General features: G+C 52.3%; 1 protein-coding gene across 3 annotated transcripts in view; it reads right to left on the minus strand.

Moving 5' to 3' along the window:
- Positions 1-905: 905 nt before the first annotated feature.
- Sox13 (SRY-box 13) overlaps positions 906-25,367 on the minus strand; it is a 46,296-nt gene continuing 21,834 nt past the window's right edge. For all 3 annotated transcript variants that reach the window (XM_005348362.3, XM_026779851.1, XM_026779853.1), the window contains 13 exons: positions 12,922-13,120; positions 9,874-9,985; positions 9,708-9,794; positions 8,742-8,914; positions 8,479-8,547; positions 8,054-8,168; positions 6,650-6,732; positions 6,312-6,474; positions 5,821-5,930; positions 5,627-5,723; positions 5,169-5,312; positions 4,137-4,353; positions 906-3,544 (listed from right to left, as the gene is read on the minus strand). In XM_005348362.3, the coding sequence (XP_005348419.1) occupies positions 3,268-3,544; positions 4,137-4,353; positions 5,169-5,312; positions 5,627-5,723; positions 5,821-5,930; positions 6,312-6,474; positions 6,650-6,732; positions 8,054-8,168; positions 8,479-8,547; positions 8,742-8,914; positions 9,708-9,794; positions 9,874-9,985; positions 12,922-13,119 (1,845 nt within the window). In that variant the 5' untranslated portion in view covers position 13,120 and the 3' untranslated portion in view covers positions 906-3,267. The remainder of the gene's footprint in view (positions 3,545-4,136; positions 4,354-5,168; positions 5,313-5,626; positions 5,724-5,820; positions 5,931-6,311; positions 6,475-6,649; positions 6,733-8,053; positions 8,169-8,478; positions 8,548-8,741; positions 8,915-9,707; positions 9,795-9,873; positions 9,986-12,921; positions 13,121-25,367) is intronic.

A 25,367-nucleotide genomic window follows, 5' to 3' on the forward strand; every position in this document is an offset into this window, starting at 1 on the left:
CCTTCAAGGTCACATGCTTCAGTGGAGGCAGGCCCTCCAGTGTGCTGACGGAGGACCTGGGGGGAAAAGACGTGCCCAGGCATACAGATAGTGCCAGAGCTGGGAAGGAGGGGTCCCCAAGGTCCTAGAACCAAGGGCATAGTTAGTCCCTGTGCAGCTGGCTCCATGAGCAGCCTCCATTACCCTGTAGACGAGCATGCTGCATAGATTGTGGCTGCGATGGGCAGGCAGGTGGGCTGGAGGCGCAGAGGGCTCTGTGTTCCTTCCCCACAAAGCCAGAGTCCCACCTCTCTCTGTCACCCTAGGCAGGAGCTCCAGGCCAGGGCCATCTTTCCCGGGTTGACCTTTGGCCTGTGGAGAAGTGGGCAGGGGTCAGGTGAGCTTGCCGCTAGCTTTCCTAATAGCGACCAGAACATACTGTCCCGGTTTCTGTCCACCTGTTCGTGCCCTGCTTCTCCTAGGAAGGGGTGAGGTTCCAGTTGGTCAGAGGACTTGAGGTGGTGATGGCCCAGCAGGTAGATGAGGTCTGCGGACAGAAGTACTTGGAATACTTTTGGCAGCGCGGGCCCAAACCTCCAGGTTGCCAAGGACCAGCCACAGAGCAAAAGGGAACTCAGGATTGCAAGGAGTCCCAGGGAGATTAAAGATCAGGTTTGGTGGAGGTTCAAGTTTGGAGTGAAGTTAAGGGCTTTGAGCTAAGCAGCTCCCCCTAGTGGCCACCTAACTGGGCCAGGCAGCAGCCAGAGATGTTTCCAGAACCCTGGGTTGATCTCTTGTTGTTGGGCCCTGTCTTGGGGCTGGGCAGGGCGCCAAGGTGTGAGGACAGCAAGAAAAGGCAGTTGGAGCTCCAAAGGACAAGGCTGGGAACGAGGCCATTCCCTGATCCACTGCATCTACTTGGTAGTGTGGTCTTCATTCTACCTACTGCCTCACCAGCAAGTAGAATTAGAAACCCCCTTGCAGCGTCAAGTCTGAGCCTTAAGTTCCTGGGTTCTGAAGCTCGCTATACTTCTGAATGTCTTTGATGAAGTGTGTGTATGCAGCCTCCCCAAAGTGATCTTTGAGACGATCAGCTCAGGCTCAATCTCACAGCCTCTACCTTTGCTACCCAGAAACTGAACATTCTCTTCTCCCTCTCACCCCCTTCATGGACTGGATGGCCCTGGCCCCTGTGACCACTCCTCTAAAGATCCTTCTGTTCTCACAGGCTGATTCTGGGCCCTTCCAGATGATAGTGGCTTTTTCTAAAGAGGGGGTCTGGATGAGACTGACACACTTCAGACTAATCCTGCGTGGAATATACTACCCGGAGCCTCCCTCATTGAAGACATAACCCCGTTAATCCGGCCCATCTCTTTCACAAGGATTGCTGTTTGGTTTTGCTTCTCCCATGCCATGCTGATGGTATTAACTTAACCAGAACTTGTCTTATAGAATCCCATTGATTTTGAAGACTTTCGGTCTTTTATCCAACCCTGTCCCCAGCGATGATGATGTCACAACTATGCCTATGAAATCCCCATTCAAAGTGCAAGGTCACAAAGACTTGAAGACCACGGGAGACCCAGTGTCTGTGTATGATGGCTCTTCTGGGATGAGCCACAGTTTTCACTGGATTTAAGGGGCTCCCTCTCCCAGAGAGGGGTAGGAATCATGGAGAAGCTCCAGGCTCTTGCTTTCAGGTGGGACAGTGAGCCACAGTTCCTCCAGGCCGCTGCAGCACCTCCTCCCTCAGCTCCCGGGCCTGGCTGTGGTCTCCCTCTTGACAAAGCAAAGCCATTTCTCCCAGACACTTTGCCTGATGCTCCCATATGCTGCCACCAGGGGGCAGAAGTGCCTGGCTGGCGGGAGACTTGGGACTGGATTGAGGACAGCCTCTCTACAGAGCAAGGGTCCGAATTCTGAAATGGTCGGTCTTTATTATGCCATCAGAAAACAAATGTGCTGGTTAAGTTATTCATCATTATCTTCTTAGTAACAAAATAAAGCACTATCTATGTTTACAGTCATAAAAAGAAACAGTCTGGAGAGAAATAGGGTCATGGGGGGGGCACCTGGCCATGTGGAGTTTGGGGTCACCTCCCCTGGCTTGGGGACTGTTCCAGATCTTTGGAGCTAGGTGCTAATGGTCTTTGATTTTCTTAGGAAAGAACCAGGATGTTCATCAGGAGTGAAGCCCAATCCCCAGGACGGAGTGGGGGAGGAAGGAACCCACCCCACGCTCATGAAGAGACCAGCTGCCATGGGGTCCCCTCTGCAGGGCTGTCACCGACAAAAAGAGGAGCCATCAGTCCTCTGGCCCCCATGCCTGGGATTCGGGACAAAGCCCCCTGGAGGCCGAGGCACACTCTCACAGTACTAGGAGCTAAAAATGACTCCGTGGGAACTGACTGGCAAAGTCGGGAGGGAGAAAGGGGGTCAGCACAGGGTCAGGAAACTGCCAGTCCCAGGGGCAGGCTGGGCCCTACGGAAAGTCAGAGAGTCCAGTGGGTGGGGTGAGAGCACAGACAGACGAAGGAACAGAGAAGTGCACACTGGGAGAGAACACACAGAACCTGAGACACCAGACTGACGAAGAGGTAGCAATTTGGGGACAAAGAAGCACAGAAGAGGCCCCCAGAGAAGCATCAAGAGACACGGTACAGAGCTCATCAACATGCCTGGCTCACAGCAGCCACTTAGCAAACACCTTCTGCCCGGAGAAGCGAGATGACAACGTGCCCACGCACGCACGCACGCACGCACGCAACAGCCAGAGGCACATGGACTTGGAAGACAAAGACAGGATAGGCAGACCCTTCTGCAGAAAGGACAAAGTGATCCAGGTGACAGAGGAGTGACCTGGGTGGGACCTTCTGGGGCAGACATGTTGTCCCACCATGGCTGCGGTGGCCAGGACAAGATGGAAACAAAGCACGTTTTGGGGGACAGGTGTGTACCCGCCATCCCCTCAGGTAGGCAGACCTACAAGACGGGGTACATCCAGTGTTCCCGGGCCATTAGCCCCGAGGGCCAAAGACCTGAGCCAGCTCGGCTCCTCATCATGGTCACATGAATCCCACCCAGCCAGGCCATTAACTCCTCAGATGTGCCTGAAGGTGTGGTGAAGAGGAGAGCCCTCCCCCCACCTTGGGAATGTATCTACAAGTGCACAGCTTTGCCCATCACCTGGGCACACCCAAGTCCAAGTACCAACATAGTTCAGGCTGGCTGGCTGGGAACAAGGTCTTCCCCAGGGGCGACAGGCCAGGCCCAGCTGGCCGGGGATCAGTCTGTAAGGACCACCAGTTCCCCATCACTCTTCTCTTCGCCCTCTGAGTCCTCGTCCTCGCTGTAGCGGTACATCTCTCCATCAGCCACTGAGTGCCTGTCATCTGTGCCCTCCCCTTCCTCCCGGAGGCTGCAGGTATTGACGATGACGGGCATGTTGGGGTCCAGGCCCTGGGGGACATAGTGCTCCACCAATGGTTGTGCCAGGGGCATGCCTGCTGCCCGAGGGAACAGGACATCTGAGGAGCTCACCTGTGCCTGGCCAGCCTGCGGGCTGAGAGGCAGAGAAAAGGGGCAGTTACAGATGTACCCACATGCCTGCCCAGCCCTCCCCGCTACTGGCTGTCCTCCGGGCATCACAGGCATGCATTCCAACCCCTGTCCTGGCTGGGGAACCGTCACACCCTGGGCCCTGTGTGTGCATCCTGACGGCCAAATTAACTGTCTGCTATAGATGGAAAATCTAGAGCCATGGGTGTATTCTCGGAAGGTGGCACATGAATATTATTTCATTTTACTGTCACTGACTACAGGACTCCATGCTTGGGCTTGCCAGGGTTATAGTTAAGGAACCTTTCTATGGGCTGAATCCCTGCAGCGTGTCTCCGTTTGCCCTGCGTTTGTCCGGTGGCAGGCGCCCCGCAGTCATTCTGGGTCGGACCCAACCCCCAGTCACCAGAGTCTTACATACAGTCATTATCCACCGGGGATCACGCATAGGCGGATGACAAACTGATCTGCACACGGATGCCCAGGGAGCAGCCACACAAACCCTGTCTGCCCTCACACAAAGGCCAGCCACACATGAACCCAGCCTCTCCCAGCAACCACAGGCTGCTCCTGGCCACGAGGGGAGGCCTGCTCACGGGATGGCGTAGCTCTGGCGAGCACCCTGGCGCCGCGTTCTCATCAGGGCCTTGTACTCGCCCACGCGCAGCCGCCGTCCCTCCACGACGCAGGTGCGCTTAGGCCTCGGCTTGTACTTGTAGTCAGGGTATTTCTCCAGGTGCTGCCGGCTCAGGCGGGCCTGCTCCTCGTAGTACGGCTGTTTCTCTTGGTTTGTCATGGACTTCCAGCGAGAGCCTGACCCAAACCCAGGCAAGAACTCAGGGCCAGACTCTCGGAATCACCCCAGACCCTAGAAACCCTGACTGGACCCTGATCCCCAAGTGGGTCGACAGATAATACAGGTGAAAGCCCTCATCGAGGGCCTGGCCCAGTGCGGATGCTCCCTGGATGCTGGGCAGGGGAATGGGTGAGCCTGGTAATGGCGGGTAGTTGGCACCACCCTCACGCTGAACAACTCCCACCCCTGAGAGGTGTCTTCCCAAGGGCATTCACAGGAGAGAAGTCACTCCAGGACACCAGGTATCCAGTGTCGGTCTGCCGCTTGGTGTGTGGTAGAGCACCTGCTGAACATGCGCCAGCTCCAAGGCTGCACCCCCCCCCCCCCAGCACAACAAAGCTAAAAACAAAACCCCGGTGCTCCAGATAGTAATCCTGCATTGTTAATGGAGGGTTCAGCCATGAAAACATCCCCCTCCCCCCTCAGCCTTGTCTGCCCTGCCCCCTCCTCAGTCTCAGACACAGTGTGGCATTTAAAGTCTTGGTACGGACGATCCAGGATACCAATCTCCCGTTTACTGCCACAGCACTGGCTAGGAGGCATTGGGAGTATGGGGAGGTAAGGAAAGCACTAAGTCCCAAGGGAAGGAGCAACCAGAACAGCCTTGCACTGGTACAAGGTCCTAGGATCCAGACGCCCATTACAACTCAACTCCTACACCCTCTAAGATTCTACCAGGGGTTAACAAGACATGGAATATCACCAAGCAAGCCCTAAGTGGACCTAGCTGGCTCCTGGGACCCAGTCCTATTGAACTATCCCCGGCCCTTACCAAGAATCTTGCTGATGCTGGAGTTGTGCATGTCTGGGAAGGCCTGCAGAATTTTCCTCCGCTCATCCTTGGCCCACACCATGAAGGCATTCATGGGTCTCTTGATGTGACTGCTGTTCCGGGACTCAGAGAAATGGCGGGCGCCTGGAGGATGGGCAGACAGAGTCAGCAACGGGGCTGACAGACATCCCTTGCATGGCCACCAGGAGGCACTGAGGAGGCTCACACAGCGGTCAGCTCAGTTCAGGTGGGAAGCAGAGAACTGGCACAGCAGGAGCCCAGAACTGCAGGGCCCCACAGAGCAGACCTAAGGATAGACACCTGGGCACAATGGAGATGCAGGCCAGGACCTGAGGGCTTAATCCCAGGAGGACCCAGGAAAGGAGGAGAGAAGTGACCAGAGACAGACAGGGAGGGCCCTAGTGGAATGAAGCGGTGCCCAGGATCAGAACCCTCACCGTCCATGTCGCAGCTCAGCATGGCTTCCTCCAGCGGGTGCACACAGCTCTCCTCTGGCCTTTCCTTGGCTGGGGATGAGTCCAGGCTGATGAGGTCCTGCAGGCGACAGAGACATCAGTACGTCCCGTGTCACCCTGGCTGCATCTTCTATCACAGGCTCCTGCCCTCTGGGGAGAGGACGTGTGGCCCATACCTTGCGGAATGGGGGGTTGGGGGAGTTTTCCAAGGTCCCACTGTGGCTGTGCAGCAGTTGGCGAGCATCCTGGATGGCTTTGGTGACAGCATCCCCTTCACCAAGGAAGCCTGTTGAGGAGGGAGCAAAGTGGAGGACAGGAGCAACCCACACTTCTTACACTCCCTGCCATGTCATTCCTAGGGAGTTCTTGTAGTGGCATCTTTGTGGTAGCACGCTCTCTGCCCATCCCCCCCACACCTAAGAGGCTGGGAATGAAGACCCTGGGCTGTCTAATCCGATACTGGAGGACAAATGGGCCATGGAGGGAGGCCTCCTCCGAGCCAGCCTAGACCCGGGCTTTAAGAATGCAGAGGCTGGAGTCGAGTTCAGTGATAGAGAGCCTGGGAATCTTTAAAACCCCACACTGGACCAGAGAAAGGGAAGGGACGTGCCCACAGTGGCATCTGACTCAACTGTCCTCCTGGGTGAGAGCAGATAGGAAAGCTTACCCAGAGGCAGGCTGGGGGGGCTGGACTGCAGGTCCCTTGTGGGAGCCCCGTGGCTAGAGGGGTGCGGCCCGCAGCTGTTCATCTTGAGGCTGGGGGAGCTGGAGGTGTTGGGCAGCTCAGGTGCCTTAGGCTTGGCTGTGAGGTTCAATGGCTGGGGGGGCTCCTGGGGACCCAGAAAGTCAGAAAGTGAGAGACACCAAAGGACACCCCTTCCCCCGCGTCGTGGGACAGACAGGGCTCGGGGAGAAAGTGAGACTAAAGCACCTGCCCAGAGCAGCCAAGAGGGAAAGAATGAGAGCAAAGGAGGAGGGCACCCCACGCAGTGGGCAGGGGAGTACCTGCAGGGGGTGGTGGGTGGCCACCCCGGGCCTTTTCACCACAGGGGCAGGAGGGCTGTGCAGCAGCTGCAGCGGGTACTCCACTGTGGAAAGAAAAGCAAGGGGCAAAGTCCCAGATGAGACCTGAACAGCCGGTACAAGCGTGACAGGTCCCAGGGCTACATGGTGGGCTGAGCCTAGAGTGGGCCCCACTCATTCTGTCCACATCAGATCTAAGCACCGCAGGGGACTGTCCATCACCCCCTCTTCCTACATGGGCCCTGCAGGCTGGTGGCCATGTCTGTCCTTTTTAACCAACTCTAAAGAGTTTCCCACGGTCCATGCATAAAAGGGCACACTCCGGTCTCATACTTGCTGAGTGTGTGTGTGGGGGGAGGGGGGGAAACAAAGTGACCCTGTTGGGAGGAATATGCCTCACGAGCTCTCCCCCTAGGGTTACATGCTTGCGGTGTGTAAGAGACTGTGTAAAACACCAGTCTCATTTTACATGTGTATCAGTCGGGGTTCTCCAGAGATCTCGGCGGACAAGGAGACAGTTCAGTGGGCTGCCCATGAAGCCATCAAATGGCAGTTCCAGGGTTCTAAACCAGGTCTTCTAGACGCCACAACCTCGGCCTGTACAGTTCTCTCTCCTACCTACCCTGCCTCACTAGGCTTAGCATCAAGGGGGCGTGGCAGTTCCGCAGAGATAAGACTGTATACAAATCACCAGCCCCAAGGCAGGTAGATAAGCTCACAGGAGGTGTGTCAGGGCTCTTGGTTTGAGCTGGGGTGGAGGTGGGGAGTAAGGTATGAGGCCGTGATGAGGACCATGAACCCAGCGGGTAAGCAAGGTTGTCTCTGTAGCAGAGAGCTGGCACTCTATGTGGGCTTATGGGACCGGGAGGGTAGACCAGTAGTCTTCATTGCTACCCATCCCGTTGGGGCAGTTTCAGGCAGCATGTCTGCCCTGTCCCCAATTCTGTCACCAGAAATCACTGGGATCATTTCATCAGTCACCTTCACCCCCACAGCCCACTAGAGACAATGCACTCCCTGCTCAGGTGTTCCCATGCACCCACTTCCCAGACCCCATGCTCCAATCCTCAGTGGAATCCCACATCCCTGTCACTCTCACAAACCTCTGCCACCTCTATTCCCTCCACCCCGTACCCCAGTTCCAGCTTCTCCCTCACATCCTTACCCCCCAGGACCCAATCATCAAGTGCCCCCTCCTCAGGGAGCCCCCCAGGCCTTTCTCCAGCCTTCTCTCTCTTGAGACTGCTTTGCGGTGCGCTCTTCCTACCCATCCTTCCTGCCAAGCTCAGGAAGGACTTACTCTTCCACCAGACAAACCACCGAGCATGGATGGGCTCTCTCATCTCACCGCAGCCTCTGCGGTGGGCCCTTCCCTGCCTCACTCACCTGGTTTGCAGGGAATGGGCTGGATGGGCAAAGCCAGCTGGGAGTCAGGGGTGACAGGCAGTGGCTGGTGACTTGGGGGAAAGGCTGGAATCATGACATAAGGCATGTTAACCTGCTGAAGGCAAAGAAACCCACCGTAAGTCACTGGGGACCCAAAGCGCTGCCCAGATGTCGTTCTGCCCAGGACCCGAGGTAGAGTGAGTATACACAGAACACAGGGTAGGGACAATGCTCCAAAAGATCCATCTGACCCCGTACGACATCTACGAGCCCATATACTTGTCACCCCCTCAAAACAGGACTCCGGAATTGGAAGGAATTGGAGCAAAATTGGATGAAGAATATGGCCTCTTCATCAAGCCTAGGGGGAGCCTGTTCTGCCGTCCCCTTCCCAGGCAGCTTTGCCTGCGCTGTCCCCTTGTCACCTGGATCTGCTGCTGGAGGACGTTAATCTTGTGCTGCTGCTGAATCAGCTGCTGCTGCTGCTTGGCAATCTGGTGAGACATGGAGTCAACAAGAGAATCATGGACCGCCCTGGCCTCCTCCAGCGCCTGCCACAGCCCACCCGTCTTCCCCAGGAGCATGCGGAGTGGGGTGTGGGGTAGAGTACCAGTTCTCAGAACCTGGTCTCCTCTGCAGACAGTCACCCCTCCCAAGGAGTCTCGGAAGCCCCTGCTCTGGCTGGCACCTGTTCCTGCTGCTGCCGGGCCAGTTCCATCTGCTGCTGCTGCTTCTCAAACAGCATGGCCGCCATGTTCTTCTGCTCGGAGTGGGCTGTGAGGAGCTGGTCCCGAAGGGCGGACAGCTGGTGAATCATGACCAGAAGCTGAAGCTCCTTCTCAGCCAGGCTCTCTTGGGTCCCTGTTCATGGTGAAATGCCGCCAAGGAGACCTTTGTTAGTGCGCCTATCTATTTGCCCACCCACCCATCTGACAACCTCTCTGTCCCAGGAGCCTGCCAGGCTGGTGCCCAACTTCTCTGTACTTGAAGGGATTTAAAAAAAACAAATCTACTGTTTGGCACGATGGCAGTTACTTCCTGGGATCAGCCTGAGGATGAATGAGCTAATAATGTGGGGAAAGTTGTTTGTCTAGGACCTAACTGCGATTGTTCATGTCTTCCATTCCAACCTGGCTGTCTGATGAGCAGTGTACTTCCAAGCACTCAAGTGGGGACCATTTTATAGTCAGGATGCCTCTGGAAAATGCTGAAGCTCAGGCCTCCATCTTTAGGGCTTCCCATCCGTGAACGCGGGGAGCATAAGTATTGATTTAATGCTCCCACTGTGAGCATACTCAACAACACTTGAGAAAATGGTCACCCTGAGGAGGTAAGCCGCGGCCTTCACTGTGGTCCTGGAAGCCTAGCTTCAACTACCAACACTGCGTGGAAAGTTTCGGCTCACTTTAGACTGGGACCTGGAGGTTGAATGACTGAAGAAATGACTAATGAAAGCCTAGATCCACCCCCCATGGGATCTGTTTCCAGTCAGGCCGCTCCCACCTGGGGATGGGCCAGACAACTGCTTAGAGATGCCCAGGTGAGCCACGTAGGAATGAGGTACTGCCTGATATACCCAGAGTGCATGATAGACCAGAAAGGAAAGGCTAGGGCTGAGATGCCCTCTCCTGATCTCTGCACACAGGCCCCGCACCTTTGACATCCTTGGTTTCCACAGAGCTTCTTCCCAGAAATCGCTCCTTCCAGTCGCTGGACAGCAGCTTCTCAATGGCCGGCACAACTGGAAGAAGGCAGGGTAAGGGCAGGGCGAAGCCCACCAGAGAACATCCCAGACCTCACCTCTGACTCAAGCATCCTACCTTCTTGTAAGTTACGGTTGAAGTCCAACCGCTCCTGGCTTCCCGAAGCGGCCTCAGAAGCTGCTGGTCTCTTGGGGTCTGGGGACATACTGCTCTCTGGTGAGGCACAATCCTGCAAGGGACAATGAATCACCACTGCCACTCCCAGGAAAGGGAGCACAGACAGGGCTGAGCACCCCAAAGGTGTCCTTTCCGAGGGACCAAGACTCTGTGGGATATTGCTCATTCTCACATTCCCAGGCCTGGCTTGCACCACCCTATAACTGATACAGTGAGATGAAGAGAGACCTGGGGACAGGAGACCTGGGTATCACTCCAGGTCTAGTGGCTCACAAGGGGCTGGACCTCACATAAACCCCGACAACTCTCTGAAAGCCTCTGGGAAAGGACTGTCTCTGGGATCCATAGAGTAAAGCATCTGAATGAGGAGCCGATACATTGGGATCACCATGGAAACACACCTGTAGGTTTGTCTATGAGGATGCTTCCAGAAGGAAAACCTGCCCTGACTGGAGGATCCTAGACAATTTTGTCTCCCCACTTCCAGACTACAGATGCAACATGGCCAGCTGCCTCAACTTCCTGGCCACCATACCTTCTCCACCATGTGTGCCCTCGAACTGTCAGCCAAAACAAACCCTTCTTTAGGTTGCTTCCGTGGGGCATTCTAACCCAGCACTAGAGAAGTAACTAATACAGAACCCACCCCGGCTAGTTATTCCTACGAACCCACGTGCTGCTCCAGTCCCGCTGCTTGATTTCGGGCACCCACTGTGGTCTCCCTAAATGATCCCCGGGGCTGGAGCACTGCCTCAGCAGTTGGGAGCTCTTGCAGGGGACTGGAGTTCAGTTCTCAGCACCCACATCCAGCTCCAGAGGACCCAACTGTTGCAGAGTATTTATTTAACTAGGTAAAGGTGTGTTGCATTTGTTTAATTATGGAAAGATGTGTTGCTGTTTTACCTTGCCTGCCTAAGGCACCTGATTAATTGATCTTTTTTTTGGGGGGGGGGGGGTTTAGACAGGGTTTCTCTGTAGCTTTGGTGCCGGTCCCAGAACTAGATCTCATTGACCAGGCTGGCCTCGAACTCCCAGAGATCTGCCTGCCTCCCAAGTGCTGGGATTAAAAGCGTGCACCACCACCGCCCGGCCTGATTAATTTAATTGAAAGCTGAACAGCCAATTGCGAGGAAGAAGGCAAGTACAGGCAGAACCTCCAGGCAGGGAGAATAAGTAGGAAGAAGAATTTAGGCTTAAGAAGAAAGAAAAGAGAAAAGAGAAAAGGAGACGAGACGCCAGAAAGACGCCAGGGGCCAGCTAGACACAAAAGAAGCATAAAAATAGGACACACAGAATGAGAGAAAGATTAAAAAGCCCTGAGGCAAAACAGAAATGAATAGAAACAGGTTAAAATAAGTTAAAAGAGCTAGTGGTACAAGCCTAAGCTAAGCCTGAGCATTCATAATTAATAACTCTCCATGTCTTTATTTGGGAGCTGGCTGGTGGTCCAAGGAAACTTCCAATTACATCCGACATCCTCTTCTGGCCTCTGAGGGCAACTGCACACACACACACACACACACACACACACACACACACACACACACACACACTCACTCACACATTTTTAAAGAAAAATAGGGGCTGAAAAGATAGTTCAGCAATTGGTTTTGTAGCTCTTGCAGAGAACCCAGGTTCAATTTCCAGCACCCACATGGTTGCTTACAACCACTCCAGTTCCAGGGGCTCTAACACCCTCCTCTGTAGCACCAGACACTCATGTGATACATACACTCAGGCAAAAAAAGAAAGACAACAACAAAACAACAATACGAAACCAAAAACAGAAGCCAAAACTCATAAATATAAAATAAATAAATCTGAAAAATTGAAAAATATAAACAAATGAATGAAAACAAATCTTTAAAAAAAAGAAGTGTTCAATTGGGCATGGTAATCCAGCCTTTAATCCCAGAACTCAGGGGTAGAGGCAGGTGGATTTCTTTGAGTTCCTAGCTAGCCTGACTGACCATAATAGAGACCCTGTCTCAAAAAACAAGAAGAGGAGGCGAGAGAAGAAGAGAAGAGGGAGGAGGGGGAAAGGGAGAGGGGGAGGGAAGGAGGGGGAAGAGAGGGAAAGGGGAAAGGGGGAGGGGGAAGGGGGGATGGGAAAGAGAGGAGGAGGGGAAGGGGGAAGAGGGGAGGAGGGGGAAGAGGGGAGGAGGGGGAGGGGAAGAGGGGAGGAGTGGGGGGGGAAGCAGCAGCAGCAGTGCTCCTTGTTTCATCTAAGCCAAGCCTCCTGGCGTCTAAGGTTTACCACTCCAAAATGTGTTCTCTGTTCACCCCCACTCTTCCAAATGGAGTTCCTCCTTAGAGTCATCAAATTAAACTTCCTGTATGGAAACAGAAGTTTAAGACCTGCAGAATTTTTACCATATATTTCAGCTCTCTCCCCTCTGTGTACATGTGTTCTACATGTGCGTGTGTGTGTGTGTGTGTGTGTGTGTGTGTGTGTGTGTTTGTGTGTGTGTGCGCACGCGCTCGCGCCCTACTTTGACAAGCACCTGTCCTTTTATTTACTGAGACAGGTCTCTCACTGCACCCAGCGCTCCTGTTCCAGGGACTCCCACCTCTGCCTCCAGGCAGCTGCCGCACTTTCTTGGCTTTCACGAGGGTCCTGGAAATCCAAACTTCCATCCTCTCGCGTGTGCAGCAAGGACTTTACCCACTGACTCATCTCTCCAGCCCCTGTTCCCTTGTCTTAAGGAAATTAGAGTCTGAAATGGCCACTCAGGTAGGGATGGAAGGAGACACCTCCTGTCCTGCTCTAACAGGTTACCCAGCTTCTAACCCTGACCACGTGGCTCCTCCCATCTGCTCACCTGGGCTCCCCCGGGGCCCCATTGCCCTTTCAGAGACCATTTCTGCACACAAACTAGACAAAAGCATAGAGGCCTGGTGGAAAGGGTAGATCAGCACCAGGTGGAAGCACAAGGCAGGGTGGGGGGCAATAACCAAGGGGGTCCCTCGAAAGAAAGCGCTAGATACCTGAGCTGGAGCTTGTGAGTTGGCCGCTTCCTGTGGAGCCAGGGCTGGGTCTCCAGGCTGGGTCTCCACTGCAGTGGCTGTGACTTGGGGGGCCTCGTGGGGAGGCTCCTTCTTCTCCTCAGACTTGATGGTGCAATTCACCATGGTGCTAGCACTGTCCAGGGCCAGCTGCACAGAGATGGGGCTCCGCATGGACATCCTGGGAAGAGGGACAGAGGACCCGGAGTAAGTGAGGTCCAAGATCCAGTTTATGAGCCCACCCTGCCCCCGCAGGAGGTGCCCCTATCCTTTGTTTCCCAACCCAAGCATTTCCTGGCACCCTCAAAGGTGCATACGTCTAAAACACAAGCCTACTTTGGAACCTGCTTTCTTATTTTTTAATTAGTAGAATCCATTTGGGATTCCCACCTTTGGTATTCACTCCCTCCTTTTGCTTTTGCAGTGCCAGGGCCTTGCATGTGCTAAGTGAGCACTCAGTGTTTCTTGTCATGCTGGAGCCAGTGAGCTGATGAGCTCACCCGAGGAAGCCAGAGGGGGTTAACTGTCTTGTGTCAGAACCCAAGACAACTGAACACTGTATCTATGTAAACGTATGTACTGGAGCCAGGCAGTAGTGGCGCATGCCTTTAATCCCAGTACTCGGGAGGTAGAGACAGGCGGAGCTCTATGAGTTCGAAACCAGTGAGTTCCAGGACAGCCAGGGCCACACAGAAAAAAACTGTCTCAAAAAATAAAAAGACATGATCTCAGATAGTCCAGGCTAGCACTGAACTTACTATCTATGTAGCTGAGGATGGCCTTGAACTCATGCCCATCTTGCAATAAGCTTGGTAGACTCTCGGGAAGTACACTAAGTGGCCTTCTCCTCTATCACACAGCCTAGCGCCCCCCAAGGGTGAGAGTCTGCGGGGCTCTGGAGAGCAGTTTCCAGGGTCACATCAGGCTAGAGACCAAGCAGCAGCTCTCACCCTCTCCAGTCCCTGGGCAAGCACTCAGAGTTGCGTGCTGGTCTCAGGTAGCACTCAAGGGTCTGGCCTCCAGCAGAAGTGTTGGGAGGTGGGGCCTCAGTAGAGAGTATTAGGTTAGGAACCCTCTGTCTTCCTTCACAAAAGGGTTAACGTCAGCTCTGGGGAGACTTTACTAGAGTTGAGTTAACCTGGTAGTCCTGTGCCCTCCTGCCACAGGGTGATACAGCAAGAAGGCACTTGCCTTCCTAGCCTCTGCAACAGGAAAAGCACACGCTTAGACACACAGGGATCAAAGAGCAACAACCATCAGATGCACTAACAGACCCTTAAACCCACATAAATGTAGAAGGCAAGAGCCACCCCAGAATTGTCATCTGACTTCCATTCATGTCCAGACACAAATATCTCCCTCCCCTCTCCTCCTCACACACGCAATAAGTTTAAAGCAAAACAAAAACACGTTATGAATTATTTACTTCTACGGTTTTCCACCTATACTTTCAGATCACGGTGGCCCCCTGAATAGAGCGACCAGTGAATTTGCATATCACATCAATTCTGTACAGGGTATCCTGTAGTCCATAGATTACACCAACTATTCTGGTACTGTGTACTGGATCATACAATGTTACAGCTTTGTATACAACGGAATACGTAAGGTGTTTTATGAAGAGCTACAGGACTATTATAAGCGACTAAGATACACACATCTGTATTTGCTTTGATTGTATCCTGTAGATTAGAGGCAGACTCCCCCACCCTCTTTTCTGAGTGCAAGGTAATCAGGAACCCAGGATAGGACCGGGCAAGAGAAGGCTAGCTGACCCTAGTTGGGGCCCATCTCACCTGGATGAAGAGAAAACAGACCCCTGCCTGGCTTGGCTCAGGGGGGCTGCCTGGAGAACCTGCAGAAAAGCAGGCAGCTCAGCCCATCCGGCTGGTGAGGGGCCGGGAGCCAGGCCCCGCAGGGGGCAGGAGTGGGGGCGGGGGGCATTATCCTGGAGCTGAGGGCAGCAATTACATAACAAACAAACCCGGGCTCAAGCTGTGAATTAATCAAACCGCTGAAAATAAAACCTTCCTCTCAGGAACTTCAGACAAAAGAAATGAAAACAACCAGGCTGGCTGGGAAATAAAAGGCAGCGGTGCTGAAAACCGGGACAAAAGGAAACCAGACAATAGGGTGCTGGACAAAAGCAACAAAGCCAGAGGAAGTGTGACAGGCGCACAATGAAGGCCTGTGGGCTTCTGATCCCTAGGCTCTCGGCCACCTCATCCCACACCACTGGCTGCCACCAGATCGCCTCCGCTGGCCAGACTTGGGTCCCAAAGGGCTCTCCTTCTCCATCAGGACCCGGCCTCAGGTTTCCAACTCCTACCTCAGTTCAAGCAGTCCCGGCCACCGCAGCCAGAGCGCACGGTCAGACGAGCGCCTGAGGTCAAATGCTGCTCTACGGGACGTGGTGACCATCCACCCACCCATCCCCGCCCCACGAGGGCTGTCCTGACTGCCCAAGACCAGCCTCACTGGCTACATTTGGCTACTGAGCCCTTGTAACGCAGCCAGTCTGGGTGGGAACGCGCCACATCAAACACACCAAGGGTCCCCAAACTCAGCGTTCATTATCAGCTGTGGTCACAACCTGATGGATTAGGCTAGAGAAAACAGTCTCTTCTCTCCCTCTCGCTTACATCTTTTAAAGATCTGTTTTGTTTTTAATTATGTGTGTGCATCCTATGTGTGTGCGCTCATGAATGCACGTGCCCGGGGCCCGAGGCATCAGATTCCCCTTGGAGCTGTGGTTTACTTGTCCTCTGCAACAGTGGTACCCACTCTGAACGTCTGAGCCATCTTTCTAGCTCTAGACAAAACAGTCTTTTGTTGTTGTTGTTTCGAGACAGGGTTTCTCTGTGTAGTCCTGGCTGTCCTGGAACTCACTCTGTAGACCAGACTGGCTTTGAACTCAGAGAGATCCTCCTGCTTCTGCCTCCCGAGCGCTAGGATTAAAGGTGTGCGCCACCACAGGCCAGCTAGACTAAACATTCTTAAGACTCATCCCACCTTTTTCTTCCCCGAGACAGGGCCTAACCGTGTGGGCCAGCGGAACTAAGATCCACCTGCCTCAGTGCCCAAGTCACCGGATTAATTAATTTATTATTATTTTTTAATTTTATGTGCATTGGTGTTTTGCCAACATGTATGCCTGAGTGAGGGTGTCAGATCCCCTAGATCTGGAGGTAGAGACAGTTGTGAGCTGCCATGTGGGGGCTGAGAATTGAACCTGGATCCCCGGGAAGAGCAGCCAGTGCTCTGAATCACTGAGACCTGATCGTCTTTGCAGTTCAGTTTATTCGGGGTTGTGATGGGAGCTGCACCTAGGGCCTCACACAGGTAGTACACGTTCTGCCACAGAGCAGCACACCCAGCATTTAAATTTCTTTTTACATGTATTTACTAGGAGACACAACATCATGCAAGTCATGGCCAGTGTGTTCCTCAGGGGAACCACTGAGCCTCGATGCTCTTTCCCACCTCTCCCATCTCCACCCAGCACCCCTAGCCCATACTTGGGGTTATGTGCTATTAAGAAGTAGCATCTTGGGGCTCCCGGCACTGGCAAACTAAAGAAATGGCTCCCGCTGACATCAGACTGGTTTGGAGTTGTCAACCTTGTCACCTCAGCCTAGTGCCCTCAGGTAACCCTAACAGATCCTGGGGCCCATATGCTCACAGGCAGGTACCTGGCTTAGCAGAGGCAGGGACAGGGCTCGTGGTTGGTCTGCTGCGAGCTTACTTAAGGAGAGGCACAGCTTGGGCCTTGGAGCCAGGCCTTGGCAGGGAATGCTAGAAAACTGAGTCCTGGACCACCTCACTGCCTACCCATCCTTGCCCTGTCGCAGCCTTGAAAGAAGCAAGGTAAGGGTCAGGGCTAGAGTCTGTAATTCTTGCCTGACCCTGTGTGAACACTGGCAAGCAGCCTCTCGGCCTGTCTCATCTTCAGCACACTGGGTAGTTAGCCACACCTCACAGGAGTCCATGGGGGTTAAGTACCACACGGTGAGCATCCTGTACATGGACGTGAATAGCCCAGGATGCTGAGTCAAGTGGGTGACAGACAAGTCTCCAAGTCACACAGACCTGGGTATTTTCTGCGCTCGAACCCTGAATAGCCACTGCTGTGCTCCCTTGGGCAAGTAACCTCCCTGAGCCTGTTTCCCCCTCAGTAAGACAACCCAGGAAGAAGAGCTAACCTATAAAATGTGCCTGTTTTACATTCTCGGGCACCTTGAACTTGGCCTTCACAGGACTAAATCATAGCTGAAGATACCTTCGAATGCCTGCTGTTTCTGACTCACCCGGGAGCTTGGGAATCCAACCAAGGCAGGGTGAAAATATAGCTGTTTCCACCCATCATTGTGGCCCCAGAGTCTAGCACAGAGCCTGCAGCATGGGGGACCGGATGCTGCTCCCTGCCCTTCCCCTGTGTGAGCGACACCCAGCAACAGAGCAAGTTCATTTCTTTTTCTTCCTACCCCCAACTGATAAGAAACCTTTCCCTCAGTCTTTGGATTTAAAGACCCCGTAGGAGCCTCCCTTCTTAAGCCCCTTTTCCAGGGACTAAAGACCCCACCAACTTCCTTTACTCCTTCCTTGCAAAGCACATGCTACACCTTCTCAGGGGATTTCCCTCTCTCTAGATGCCCAGAAGCCCAAAACCCTCAGTGTGCACGAGACAATTATGGGCTTCCCCAGCTCCACCCTATTCTGCAACCCCAAGTCCTAGTTAAGAGTCATAAACCCACAGCAGCCCACAAGCGCAATGGATGCTCCCCTGTGTTATCCGCCCTCCCTCCCGTCCAGCATCACACTGTTGTGGGGCAGCCCTGCTTCAGAACTACCGCCAGCAAGGACCCTAACAGACCTTCCACCAGCAAGGAGGCTGAACAGGTGCACGCCTTTAATCCCCGCACTTGGGAGGCAGAAGCAGGTGGGTCTGAGTTCGAGGCCAGCCTGGTCTACAGAGCGAGTTCCAGGATAGCTAGGGCTGTTACGTGACATGTGTGCCCCCTTGAAAGTGCCCGCCAGGCACAGGTGGCTCTCTTGCCTCTCCTCTTCCTCTTCTCTCTTCCCTGTTCTCCCTGTCTGCTCTGCCTGCCTCTCTCATGTCCCAACTCCCACACAACTGTTCACTCTCTTGCTTCCCCTTCCACCCCCACCAATAAACCTCTGGCATTAATTCTGCTGCATGGGCCATGTTTGCGTAGTGGCACACCTTGGCAGGGCCCACCAAAGGGCACCCACTTCGCCTTTTGTATTTATCATCGCACCCCTTTTTCTACCCTCCCCTCTCCTAGTGAGCCCACCTCACGGGTCTTCTACTGCACTTCTTAGCTTTATCTCACTAAGACTCTGAACTGGTACTTAAGACTTGGAATCCAGTGTCTGGATAAAGACGCGGAGAAAGAAGCCCCTCCAAGGAGGACTAGAGGCAGAACGCTGCCCACACACGAGATGGCTCCTGTTCTCCCTATAAGCAGGCTTCCTCATCCTGCACCAACCCCTTTCTACCCCCAAACAAACCATCAGTCACTTCCTCTTCTAATCACTCAATGACAGACCCAGCTGAATGGGAATCAAAGAAAGTCCTCCCTCTGAGTTCTTCCTCCTCCCTAACCACAGCTCCAGTCCCCCACTCGTCTAGATGTAGAGAAGATTCCGTTATCACAGCATGACTGTGACTCAGACCTGGGGCACAGGAAGACCTTCCAAGGATGGCCCCTGGGCACAGCCAACAACCACCGCTGCCCCTTCCCACAACTTGTCAGAGTGGCTGGTACCAAGGGCATCATGGCCAGGGAAAGAGATCCATGCAGCATGGGTGGGGCAGGCACCGGTCCCAAAGGGAATTACACTTCCTCTGAAACCCCAGAGAGTTGAGAGCCTCAGGCTGCCCTGAACAATAGTCCCAAGGCGTGGGTGCCCAGAATGGTGCCCCGTGCCACATCCTGTCATTCTTCCCACAGGCCGCACCCTGCCACCCTTCCTGGCTCCACCCGATCCTATCTCTGTGTTTACTCAGTGCTGGGAGCTGGGCTGGCCGCAGGCTGGGGATGAAGCTTTCCTGAAGGTCCCCTCACCCTTTGCAGCCTGTGGTGGATAGGATCCAGCTGTGGCTGGTCTAAGTCTCAGCTGGGTAAGAAGAGCCACTATTCCAGCCCCTGGACTGACCGACAACCCCTGGCTGGCCAAAGCAGTATCCATCCACCTGGGCAGATGGAGGCTCAGGGAGATTCCTGCTCCTGTCCCCAGCCTGGGAGAGGTGGCGGCCCCTACCTGTAAGTGTCTCTAGCCCAGAACCCATTCAGCACTGAGCTTTCTTCCCTGGCACTCAGATATATGAGCCCTCAAGAATAGATTGGAAAGCAGTGGTGTAGAAGAAACAGTAGCTGAGATCGTCTTCCCACCCCACTTGGCCTTCCAGCCTCAGAGGCGTTGGCAGGACAGAGGGTGACTGGGAAGAGGGCAACTCTGAGGAGCTGCTGAAGCTCACACTGAGACGTGTTCCCAGAGGTCTTCCATGGAGAACTGAATGCTCCATCCCAACAGTACCAGGAATGCCACTGCACCATCCTTGTCTCCCAGAAAGGGAAGACTTCCAGGCCACTGCAGCAGGGACTGGTCGACCTTGTCACAACCCCATAAGGGACAGACCTGAGCATTAACCAAAGGAAGGAGAAGCAAAACAAAAGAGGCCCTAGAATAGCATCCACTCAGCTACAAGCACTGGTGTCCCACTCTCTCTTCCTTGAGAGAAACTACAGAAGCCGAGGGCTGGTGCATCCTGTCTGACAGAGGTGGGATCTCTGAGGTCATTCTCATTGATGCCAAGCCTACATTGTGCATTCATGGTTTAGATTTGTACTATTTTTTCTTTTTTTAAACTGAAAATAGATTTTTCTGCACAATATATTCTGATCAATTTCCCCTCCGCAAACTCCTCCTAGATTCTCCTCTGTGTTCCCCAAACTAAACCCTATCTATCTATCTATCTATCTATCTATCTATCTATCTATCTATCTATCTATCTATCTCCCATTAAAAAAACAATCAGGCATCTAAAAAAATAATAAAATAAAAACAAACCACAATAGGATAAAACAGACAAACAGAAAACAAAAAGTCAAAGAAAAAGCACAAGAAACAAAAAGAGACAAAGAGAAAAATATTTGCATACACAGAAATCTCATAAAAGTACAAAACCGGCCGGGCGGTGGTGGCGCACGCCTGTAATCCCAGCACTCGGGAGGCAGAGGCAGGCGGATCTCTGTGAGTTCGAGGCCAGCCTGGTCTACCAAGAAAGTTCCAGAACAGGCTCCAAAGCTACAGAGAAAACCCTGTCTCGAAAAACCAAAAAATAAAAAATAAAAAAATAAATAAAAATAAAAGTACAAAACTGGAAGCCATAATATGTAAGCAAACGACCTATAAGGTCAGCAACAACAACAAACATTAAATTCATTTTGTATCGGCCATCTGGCTGGACATAGGGTTGGGTACCCCTAAGTGTGGTTTGTACACCCAGGGAAACTCAGCTGGAGAAGATGAATTTTTCCTTCTCAAGCAGCTATCAACTGGAGATAGGTTCTGAGTTAGGGATGGGGGCTTGTGTCTCCTTCCCGTCTCAGCACTAGGACCGCATATGGGTTAGACCTGTGCACGCAGCCAGTCTCTGCAGGGACACTGGCCCGCTCGAGCACGGCTCTGACAGGCTTTGCCTTTCTCTCTATCCCCTCTGCCTTGCTAGATTAGATTACATCCCTAAAGCTAGCAACCAAGGTCTATCTCCTTCTGTGGCCACTTCCCCCTCCCGAGGTTGACTACCAAAGCTCAACAATCAGAAGCCCCCTTTGGTTCACCTAATAAACATGCCCAATTAAAATTAAACATCTCAAAAGCCGGGCGATGGTGGCGCACGCCTTTAATCCCAGCACTCGGGAGGCAGAGGCAGGCGGATCTGTGAGTTCGAGACAAGCCTGGTCTACAGAGCTAGATCCAGGACAGGCTCCAAAGCCACAGAGAAACCCTGTCTCAAAAAACCAAAAAAAAAAAAAAATCTCAAAAAAGTTAAAAAAAATAAAAATTAAATACCTCATCTAACACGGGGTTTCCCCCTTTGCTTTTATATACCACCATTTGCCTGTGTGGCATGTCTGTCTCTTCTCTATCCAGGGACAGTCCTTTGTCCCTCTGAGTCAAATACCCCTGCCCCTTCCCCTTCTTCCTCATCCCCTATGTCCTTTACCACCACATCCTAACCCATTCATTATAACACAGACCTCCCCCTTTCCTCCTCTTAAAAATTATACCTGCAAGGTCATTTGCTGCTGTTTTCTGCCTGAGTCAGAAAGCAGCCCCTTTAACTTTTCTTCCCTGCTTAATAAAGGATTTCGCTGTGAAAACAGGTGTTTGGGTGAGGCTTGAGCCTACTCCTGGGTCTGGGAGGAACTCCCTGCTGTGCACCAGTCCTCTTCAGTCTTCCTGAATTTATCAGTCCTGTAGTGTCTAGAAGGCCTTTTCTCCTTGGCATCGTCCGTCGCTACTGGCTCTCACCATCTCTGTCTCCTCTTCCACAGGGTTCTGAGCTCCGAGGGGAGGGATTTGATGGAGACAGCCTATTTAGGACTGAGTGTTCCAAGGTCTCTTACTCTCTGCAGACTGTCCAGTTGGGGGTGCCTGTATCTGTTTTCATTTACTGCAGGAGGATGGCCAAGCAAAGCACTGATCTGAACATAGCGGAATGTCATTAGGAGTCATTTTATTGGACCATTCATTGAGGAGAATAGCAGGATTCGGCTTCCCTTGGCTCCATCGTCCATCTGGTCCCAGGGTCTTGGCGACCCATGCAGCGTGGGGCACGGGTTCCAATCAGACAGTGGTTGGTTACTCCCCCGACTTTTGTGCCACTATTGCACCTGCGCAAGCTTTCAGCAGGTCACCATTTTAAAGGTTTGTTGCCAGGTTGGCGTTTAGCCTTCTCCTCTGGTCGTGTGTGGCGTACCTTTCAGTATCATGAACACTAGTCAGTAGGGATGAAAGCTCTAGCTAGATAGGCACCAGCTCAACCTCTCTCTTGGGTGAGCTATGTAAGTGCTGTCTTCAGCAACAGCACCTTACCGTCACTTCGCAGAGAACAAACAATTAGCATTGGCAATAGTCTGGGTTGTCCAGGGGTTTCCATGGGGTCTCTTTGGCCAACAACTCAATTAGATGTAACCCATTCCTGACCCTGAATGAATTTGGTGGCAAGAGATATCCAGTTGGGGCTGTGTCTTCCCATTATTCAGAGGTTCTATTTACATTTTTTTATTTATGTAGATAGATATGTTGTTTTTTTTTTTTTTTTTTTTTTTTTTTCAAGACCAGGTTACTCTGTAGCTTTTGAGTCTATCCTGGAATTCACTCTATACTAGTCTGGCCTCAAATTCACAGAGATCCACCTGCCTCTGCCTCCCAAGTGCTGGGATTAAAGGCATGCACCACCACCGCCTGGCTCATTTATGTATATATTTTAAGGAGCTTCTACTGCAGTAGATTTACATACTACTCCCCCAAAAGCCCTTAATTTTAGCTGTCCCTCTCTATATCCCCTCCCTCCTCTCCATTTAATCCAATTCCAGTCAAAGCACCCACCCCCAGCCCTTGATATTTCTGAGAAAGGATCTCAGGTTGGCCTCGATCCTCCTGCCTCCTTAGCAGCTGCTGTTGCACGTGTGTGCCCCTAGAACTGATGTCCTAAATGTCCTTTTGGCATCCCCAACAACTAGCACCTCTCTGACAAGTACTACACAATGTAGGTCCTCAAATGCCCATAGTGAGGACACAGGCTTGTGAAGGAAGCCCAAGTAAGCAGAAGGCCCTGCTTATCTGGACAAGTTCCTGCATGGAGCATGAACCACTGCACCCTCCCTCCCTGGGATGACACATCTCTTCAGAACTCACCAGCTCCTCAGAATACCATCTTCCTCTGGTACCCACCAGTGTGAAATGCCCTTCCAATAACAAGGCAGTGGCATGCCAATCCCAAGAACAAAGAGATGAGGATCAAAGGATGGTCACATTTGAGGAAGACAGTCTGCAATAAGCTGCATTTACCCATCATGCAAGAGGAATTTCATCCTTGCTACACAGACCTCCTACCATGTCTGGGCTGGGCAGCATGTGGCTTCAGCTTAGTGATAAGGCTAGGCTCTGCCAACTAAGCTCTGGTTCTCTTTTCAAAATCTTAGGTGGTGTTAGGTGAATAGTGGCTTTGCAGACATGCCAAGAGGGCTGAAACCCCAGTACCCTCCCCCTTTTAATTCTTCTTTTATTTTTACTTTTATATGCATTGGTATTTTGCGGCTCACTACAGTATTTTGCCTGCATGTCTGTGTGAGGGTGTCAGGATACCCTGGAACTGGAGGTACAGACAGTTATAAGATGCTATGCCAGCCTGGGAGTCCTCTGAAAGAACAGCCAGTGCTCTTAACCCCTGAGCCATCTCTCCAACTTCTTAACTTTTATTTTATATACATGCATGTTTTGCCTACATGTATGTCTGTGTATGTGTGTGCATGATACTCAGAGTCCAGAAGAGGGTGCTGGATATCCTGAGACTAGAGTTAAGCGGAGTACAGCAACATGGGTGCTGGGAATGAATCCGGGTCCTCTGGGAGCGCAAACAATGCTCTTAACCGCTGAGCCATCTCCTCTCTTTTTTCTCCATTTTTCACTTGGCTGTTTAATCTGTTCTTTTAGCTTTATCATATCTACTATTGATAAGATGGGTGTGGTAGGAGTCCTCTTGAACACTGTGCCAACTGCTCTTACTGCAAATGTACCCCTCCCCCACTGTGAGCCTTTTTTAGAGACAGTGTCCCTCTATCTTAGCCTGACTGTCCTGGAACTCACTCTGTAGACCAGGCTGGCCTCAAACTCACAGAAGTCTCCCTGCCTCTGCCTCCGGAGTGCTGGGGTTAAAGGCGTGCGCCACCACCCTGGCTTCAAATGCACTTGTAAATAATTACACCCTGTTCAGTCTGTATAGTGTCACCTGGATGTAAAACGTTTTCAGGGCTGACCATTTGGAAGTGGATAACCAATGGGTGTGCTCTTCCCTGGGGAAGACTATTCCTCCTACTCAGCATTCTGCAGCAGACCCCACCCCCATATTAGCACGCCTATTGGTGTCGTCCAGGCTCAGTTCACAGGTGGGCAGCCATGTTTGTGAGATCACATGGGTGTGGCTTACCTTACAGTAAGCTTCCTGTTCCTCTGGCTCTAACAACCTTTCCTCTCATCTGCAACGATCCCTGAGCCTTGGGTGCAGTTGTGCTGTGGGTGGATCCCCTGGGACTGAGCGCCACAACTCTGCATTTTGACCAGCTGCAGTTTCCTTTAATGGCTTCCGTCTGTTGCAAGGAGAAGTTTCCTTGCTAAGGGGTGTGAACAACACTTTTAGATATATCTAGGGATTGGGCTGGTGTAGTAGGGTGGAGGTTGTAGGCTCCTTTCAAGACCCATGACTTCACTCGACCTGAGTCGTTATCTAGATTTCTAGTACCAGGCATGATTTCTCTCTTGTCGAACCACCTTAAGACCAATCACAGCTTACTTCGTAATTGGTTACTGCCAAGGAATGCATGTGCCTCTATTGCAGCTTTAAGGTGTGTTGTGCTATGCTGGTTGTTGCTATGGTTCACAGGCATTATAGCTGGATAGAGGTGTTGGTTGCTTCCTTCCTTTGGAAGCTTGCATGGTGCCTTTCTGGTATCAAGAAAGCTAGTTCCCAGGGAGCAGGTCTTCAGGTTAGATTTAGCTCCTATCCTCTGAGTCCTGTATCCAAAGTCAAGCACTTTCTTAAGAGCTAATATATTAACTCTCTAAGCCTGCTACTCCCTTTATCTGTAAATGTGACGATACAGACACACACACACACACACACACACACACACACACACACACACGGTTTTGAGTAGTAAATGAGATAATAAAGACAAAGCCCAGTTCCTAACCAGTTGACTATGATGATTATAACCACAGCAATCAGATAGATTTGAAGGCTTGAGGGCAGGAACAGGGAACTGCCCAACTTGCCTGGCGAACATTGAGACTGTCTCTCTTTACACTTCTGACACCTTCTCACACTACCTTCTTGCAGGCTGACTGGGGAGTTACCAAGTTACTGTAATCTAAAGTGCTTAGCACAAGTCTGCAGAAGACAGAATGGCACTTAGCACTGCGTTAGCCGGTTGGATGAATGAATGATTGAATGAATTGGAGGAAGTGTGCATCTCTGGGCTCAGAGCAGGATATATTCTGAAGGTATTCTTTAAAGGCGATCGATGGTGGTGCACGCCTTTAATCCCAGCACTCGGGAGGCAGAGGCAGGCGGATCTCTGTGAGTTCGAGACCAGCCTGGTCTACAGAGCTAGTTC

This window comes from Microtus ochrogaster, chromosome 6 (assembly GCF_000317375.1).
Source record: "Microtus ochrogaster isolate Prairie Vole_2 chromosome 6, MicOch1.0, whole genome shotgun sequence".
NCBI lineage: Eukaryota > Metazoa > Chordata > Mammalia > Rodentia > Cricetidae > Microtus > Microtus ochrogaster.